The sequence below is a fragment of the Penaeus japonicus genome, unplaced genomic scaffold (assembly GCF_977035675.1).
Source record: "Penaeus japonicus unplaced genomic scaffold, GWHDUDI00000001_assembly GWHDUDI00000020, whole genome shotgun sequence".
Lineage (NCBI taxonomy): Eukaryota > Metazoa > Arthropoda > Malacostraca > Decapoda > Penaeidae > Penaeus > Penaeus japonicus.
The window spans coordinates 38,398,064-38,405,563 of record NW_028234422.1 but is presented as its reverse complement, the minus strand read 5'-3'; the positions used below and the strand labels follow the sequence as shown (position 1 = coordinate 38,405,563).

Genomic DNA, 7,500 nt, shown 5'->3' with positions numbered 1-7,500 from the left:
TCTATATGTAACTAACTGTTCGACTTTCTGTATGTGTGACTGACTGTTTGACTCTCTGTATGTGTGACTGACTGTTTGATTCTCTGTATGTATGACTGACTGTTTGACTCTCTGTATGTGTGACTGACTGTTTGACTCTCTGGATGTGTGACTGACTGTTTGACTCTCTGGATGTGTGACTGACTGTTTGACTCTCTGGATGTGTGACTGACTGTTTGACTCTCTGGATGTGTGTCTGACTGTTTGACTCTCTGTATGTGTGACTGACTGTTTGACTCTCTGTATGTGTGACTGACTGTTTGATCCTTTGTATGTGTGACTGACTGTTTGATTCTCTGGATGTGTGACTGACTGTTTGATTCTCTGTATGTGTGACTGACTGTTTGATTCTCTGTATGTGTGACTGACTGTTTGACTCTCTGTATGTGTGACTGACTGTTTGATTCTCTGTATGTGTGACTGACTGTTTGATCCTCTGTATGTGTGACTGACTGTTCGACTCTCTGTATGTGTGACTGACTGTTTGACTCTCTGTATGTGTGACTGACTGTTTGATCCTCTGTATGTGTGACTGACTGTTTGATTCTCTGTATGTGTGACTGACTGTTTGATTCTCTGTATGTGTGACTGACTGTTTGATTCTCTGTATGTGTGACTGACTGTTTGACTCTCTGTATGTGTGACTGACTGTTTGATTCTCTGTATGTGTGACTGACTGTTTGATCCTCTGTATGTGTGACTGACTGTTTGATTCTCTGTATGTGTGACTGACTGTTTGATCCTCTGTATGTGTGACTGACTGTTCGACTCTCTGTATGTGTGACTGACTGTTTGATCCTCTGTATGTGTGACTGACTGTTCGACTCTCTGTATGTGTGACTGACTGTTTGATTCTCTGTATGTGTGACTGACTGTTTGACTCTCTGTATGTGTGACTGACTGTTTGACTCTCTGTATGTGTGACTGACTGTTTGACTCTCTGTATGTGTGACTGACTGTTTGACTCTCTGTATGTGTGACTGACTGTTTGACTCTCTGTATGTGTGACTGACTGTTTGACTCTCTGTATGTGTGACTGACTGTTCGACTCTCTGGATGTGTGACTGACTGTTTGACTCTCTGTATGTGTGACTGACTGTTTGATTCTCTGTATGTGTGACTGACTGTTTGATTCTCTGTATGTGTGACTGACTGTTTGATCCTCTGTATGTGTGACTGACTGTTCGACTCTCTGTATGTGTGACTGACTGTTTGACTCTCTGTATGTGTGACTGACTGTTCGACTCTCTGTATGTGTGACTGACTGTTTGACTCTCTGGATGTGTGACTGACTGTTTGATTCTCTGTATGTGTGACTGACTGTTTGATTCTCTGTATGTGTGACTGACTGTTTGATTCTCTGTATGTGTGACTGACTGTTCGACTCTCTGTATGTGTGACTGACTGTTTGATTCTCTGTATGTGTGACTGACTGTTTGATTCTCTGTATGTGTGACTGACTGTTTGACTCTCTGTATGTGTGACTGACTGTTTGACTCTCTGGATGTGTGACTGACTGTTTGATTCTCTGTATGTGTGACTGACTGTTCGACTCTCTGTATGTGTGACTGACTGTTTGACTCTCTGTATGTGTGACTGACTGTTTGATTCTCTGTATGTGTGACTGACTGTTTGACTCTCTGTATGTGTGACTGACTGTTTGACTCTCTGTATGTGTGACTGACTGTTTGACTCTCTGTATGTGTGACTGACTGTTTGATTCTCTGTATGTGTGACTGACTGTTTGACTCTCTGTATGTGTGACTGACTGTTTGACTCTCTGGATGTGTGACTGACTGTTTGATTCTCTGTATGTGTGACTGACTGTTTGATCCTCTGTATGTGTGACTGACTGTTTGATTCTCTGTATGTGTGACTGACTGTTTGATTCTCTGTATGTGTGACTGACTGTTTGATTCTCTGTATGTGTGACTGACTGTTCGACTCTCTGTATGTGTGACTGACTGTTTGACTCTCTGTATGTGTGACTGACTGTTCGACTCTCTGTATGTGTGACCTCTGACTTCTGTTTGTCGGACGGGGAAACTAACTGACTGACTGATTGACCGGTGGATAAACAGACCAACTAACAACCACCCAGACCGAGAGTTATAAAATCAGTCAAACAAACGAACGTACATAAAATAGGAGGGAAAGGCAATACAAGACACGGGAATAAAGAAAGGTACCGAAAGAGAGGAGAGAAATGGGAGAGAGAGAGAGAGAGAGAGAGAGAGAGAGAGAGAGAGAGAGAGAGAGAGAGAGAGAGAGAGAGAGAGAGAGAGAGAGAGAGAGAGAGAGAGAGATAAGAGAGCCAGATAAAGAATATGAAACAAAATCATAGGTTTAAGCTACGACTAAAAAAACGTTATAATCATCTTCCTCTGCTAATGCACTGTCTCTAGTTCCTATTCATTATGTTTTTCATCTGTAATTTGGGTGAATAATAATGTAAATATACAACGGCATTTTTCTCATGCTTTTCTTCCGTGTAGGTAAGTGAGAGTATATTATATGTATTCTATTTCTCTTTATGTGTAAGTTTTGGGGAAATGCTAAACAATGCGTGTTTTTTTGTTTCTTTTACTTTAGCTATTGTTCATCTACCTCAGAATATCACATTTCCTCTTATTCTCTCTCTCTCTCTCTCTCTCTCTCTCTCTCTCTCTCTCTCTCTCTCTCTCTCTCTCTCTCTCTCTCTCTCTCTCTCTCTCTCTCTCTCTCTCTCTCTCTCTCTCTCTTTCTCTTTCTCTTCCCCTTTTTTATATTTAATTATCTATCAGCTACACAGATAAAAACAGCATGCCACATACAAGTTCTTTGAATACAGATAACTTTCATTTTTGGTGAATCTATCTATCTAAACTAACACACGTAAGCAGCTGCATAACCATATTTGGCCTTAGTTTTTTGTATATGCGAACTATTTTACTTGTGTGTTTAATATTACAAACTATTTTTCTTATTCGTTTAATATTTACAAACTCTTTTACTTATTTTCTTTATCGCATTTCATTTAACAGAATAAAGTGGTGACGGTGGACGGGTCAAAGGTCAAGCTGCAAATCTGGGACACGGCAGGTCAAGAGAGGTTCAGGAGCGTGACCCATGCATACTACAGAGACGCCCACGGTCAGTCCGGATGGAGGTTAAGGGCGGTGGTGACGTTTTTTTTTTTCTTCTTCTTCTTCTTCTTCTTCTTCTTCTTCTTCTTCTTCTTCTTCTTCTTCTTCTTCTTCTTCTTGATAGGGGGGGGGGGTCTCAGTAGCCATGATAGAGGATGTTTGTTTCTTTGCTTGTTTGTGACATTTTATAGTTTGTTGTACTTGTTTTTTGTTTGTTTGTTTTTGGAGGGAGAGGGGATGAAGTGGATGAGGAGTATCTTACGATAAGGATTCTTTATATTCTTTTGTTGGAAGGAGATAGAGAGAGAAAAAGAGAAACAGAGACAGCCAAACAGACAGACAGACAGATACAGTAATATTTAGTGGATAGACAGACAGACAAGCAGAACCAAGAACCAAAGAGAATGTTCTTCTATCAGCCTGTTCTCAATAGACAGGATGTACTTCCCACCGGACACTAAGCAATAACATCTCTCTATTTTCTCTTGATTATATTTTCTCTATGTCATTGTATTGATTTTTACAATGAGATGTTTCTTTTCCATTTTGTTTTAAATATTCTTCTTTTTCATATCAATACAGGGCTTCAAATATGTATATATATATATATATATATATATAATATATATATATATATATATATATATATATATATAATATAATATATATATATATATATATATTTTTTTTTTTTTTTTTTTTTTTTTTTTTTTTTTTGTTTTGTCTTTGGTGATGATTTTGATATGATGATTTCCATTTTCTAATCTTTATTCTGGTATTTTGAAATTGATATCATGGACTTTAATTTCTTCTTTTCTTCTCTTTCTTCATATACTGCTTTGTTTTGCCGTTGATTTGGTTGTTGTTTTTCTTTCTCTTCTGCTTCTTCTTCTTCTTCTTTTTCATCTTCATAATCTTCGCTTTTTTCGTCTCCGGGTTCTTTTTCTCATCGTCTTATTATAATTTATTCTTAATCATCGTCATCCTCACACTAATTTCCTCTATCATATTTTCCTTATTTCTCCTCCTCTTCTTTTGTTTCACGTTACTTAATAAATGTTATGTGCGTTACAATACTTATTACAAACACAATAGCATTTGTGACACTGTATCTTTGTATCAACGTTAGACCATTCACTCTAGTATCAGTCCACAACATCGTTCTTCATCATACTGCTACGAAAAGCCATTGTCATCATATCACACCAGTGCACCATCCACTTAATTACATCACACCATCATACCACAAAAAATCACATCGTCACATCATATCACCAGCCTCCGCCATGCCAGCACTCAACGTCATGCCACTTTACCACTTTATTCTTGCCTCATCAAACACACACCCGTGCAGAGCCAAGAAGTCTAGAGCGCAAAAAGCAAAATGGAAAAGGAGAGTAGATTAATGTATAAAACGCAGCTGTGATATGAAACTTGGCCTTTTGGTGTTTCTACCTGAAAAGGAGTCTATTTTTTACTCTCTCGTTCTCTCTCTCTCTATCTATCTATCTATCTATCTCTTTTTCTCATTCTCTCCTCACTCTCTCACTCTCTCTCTCTCATCCTCTCTCTCTCACTTTTTCCCTCTCTGTCCCTTTCGCTCTCTCTATCTTTTTCTTTCTCTATCTTTCTCTCTTTCCCTCTCTTTTTTTCTCTCTCTCTCAGTCTCTTTCTCTATCTATCTATCTATCTATCTATCTATCTATCTATCTAATTCTTTCTCTCTTTCGCTTTCTCTCATTCTCTCTCTCTGTTTCTTTTTCTCTCCAATTCTCTCTTCCTCTTCATCTTTCCCTGTCTCTCATTCCCTCTCTCTGTTTCTCTTTCTCTCCCATTTTCTCTTTCTCTTCATCTTTCCCTTTCTCTCATTCTCTCTCTCTGTTTCTCTTTCTCTCCCATTTTCTCTTTCTCTTCATCTTTCCCTTTCTCTCATTCTCTCTGTATCCCTCACCTTCCCCATAAGCAATTTAATGATGAACTACAGCCGAGGATAAAGGGAAATGGAAGAAAATATTATTGATAATAATGGTGACGATAATAATGATAATAATTGTAATAATAGTAGGAAGAAACAACAGAATTTGTATCCCATTGTCTCCCCTTTCCCCCTTCCCCTTGTGAACAAAACAACGACGTCTATATCCCACTCTCTTCCATTTCCCCTTGTGAACAAAACAACGACATCTGTATCCCACTCTCTACCCTTTTCCCTTATGAAAAAAACAAAGATGTCTATATCCCACTCTCTCCCCTTCCCCCTTGTGAACAAAACAACGACGTCTGTATCCCACTCTCTCCCCTTTCCCCTTGTGAACAAAACAACGACGTCTGTATCTCACTCTCTCCCCTTTCCCCTCGTGAACAAAACAACGACGTCTGTATCCCACTCTCTTCCCTTTTCCCTTGTGAACATAAATACAACGTCTGTATCCCACTCTCTCCCCTTTCCCCTTGTGAACAAAACAATTACGTCTGTATCTCACTCTCTCCCCTTTCCCCTTGTGAACAAAACAACGACGTCTGTATCCCACTCTCTCCCCTTTCCCCTTGTGAACAAAACAACGACGTCTGTATCTCACTCTCTCCCCTTTCCCCTTGTGAACAAAACAACGACGTCTGTATCTCACTCTCTCCCCTTTCCCCTTGTGAACAAAACAACGACGTCTGTATCCCACTCTCTCCCCTTTCCCCTTGTGAACAAAACAACGACGTCTGTATCCCACTCTCTCCCCTTTCCCCTTGTGAACAAAACAACGACGTCTGTATCCCACTCTCTCCCCTTTCCCCTTGTGAACAAAACAACGACGTCTGTATCTCACTCTCTCCCCTTTCCCCTTGTGAACAAAACAACGACGTCTGTATCCCACTCTCTCCCCTTTCCCCTTGTGAACAAAACAATTACGTCTGTATCTCACTCTCTCCCCTTTCCCCTTGTGAACAAAACAACGACGTCTGTATCGCACTCTCTCTCCCCTTTCCCCTTTCCCCTTATAAACAAAACAATGACGTCTGTCTCTTCCCTTTTCCCTTGTGAACAAAACACGACGTCTGTATCCCACTCTCTCCCCTTTCCCCTTGTGAACAAAACAACGACGTCTGTATCCCACTCTCTCCCCTTTCCCCTTGTGAACAAAACAACGACGTCTGTATCGCACTCTCTCCCCTTTCCCCTTGTGAACAAAACAACGACGTCTGTATCCCACTCTCTCCCCTTTCCCCTTGTGAACAAAACAACGACGTCTGTATCCCACTCTCTCCCCTTTCCCCTTGTGAACAAAACAACGACGTCTGTATCGCACTCTCTCCCTTTCCCCTTGTGAACAAAACAACGACGTCTGTATCCCACTCTCTCCCCTTTCCCCTTGTGAACAAAACAACGACGTCTGTATCCCACTCTCTCCCCTTTCCCCTTGTGAACAAAACAACGACGTCTGTATCTCACTCTCTCCCCTTTCCCCTTGTGAACAAAACAACGACGTCTGTATCCCACTCTCTCCCCTTTCCCCTTGTGAACAAAACAACGACGTCTGTATAACACTCTCTCCCCTTTCCCCTTGTGAACAAAACAACGACGTCTGTATCCCACTCTCTCCCCTTTCCCCTTGTGAACAAAACAACGACGTCTGTATCTCACTCTCTCCCCTTTCCCCTTGTGAACAAAACAACGACGTCTGTATCCCACTCTCTCCCCTTTCCCCTTGTGAACAAAACAACGACGTCTGTATCTCACTCTCTCCCCTTTCCCCTTGTGAACAAAACAACGACGTCTGTATCCCACTCTCTCCCCTTTCCCCTTGTGAACAAAACAACGACGTCTGTATCTCACTCTCTCTCCCCTTTCCCCTTGTGAACAAAACAACGACGTCTGTATCCCACTCTCTCCCCTTTCCCCTTGTGAACAAAACAACGACGTCTGTATCTCACTCTCTCCCCTTTCCCCTTGTGAACAAAACAACGACGTCTGTATCCCACTCTCTCCCCTTTCCCCTTGTGAACAAAACAACGATGTCTGTATCTCACTCTCTCCCCTTTCCCCTTGTGAACAAAACAACGATGTCTGTATCTCACTCTCTCCCCTTTCCCCTTGTGAACAAAACAACGATGTCTGTATCTCACTCTCTCCCCTTTCCCCTTGTGAACAAAACAACGACGTCTGTATCCCACTCTCTCCCCTTTCCCCTTGTGAACAAAACAACGATGTCTGTATCTCACTCTCTCCCCTTTCCCCTTGTGAACAAAACAACGACGTCTGTATCTCACTCTCTCCCCTTTCCCCATGTGAACAAAACAACGACGTCTGTATCTCACTCTCTCCCCTTTCCCCTTGTGAACAAAA

General features: G+C 41.2%; 1 protein-coding gene across 5 annotated transcripts in view; it reads left to right on the top strand.

Annotated features, from left to right (window-relative positions):
- LOC122265428 (ras-related protein Rab-37-like) overlaps positions 1–7,500 on the top strand; it is an 83,548-nt gene that overhangs the window by 68,812 nt on the left and 7,236 nt on the right. For all 5 annotated transcript variants that reach the window (XM_086548454.1, XM_086548450.1, XM_086548452.1 and 2 more), the window contains one exon: positions 3,063–3,171. In XM_086548454.1, coding sequence (XP_086404580.1) covers positions 3,063–3,171 — 109 coding nt within the window. The remainder of the gene's footprint in view (positions 1–3,062; positions 3,172–7,500) is intronic.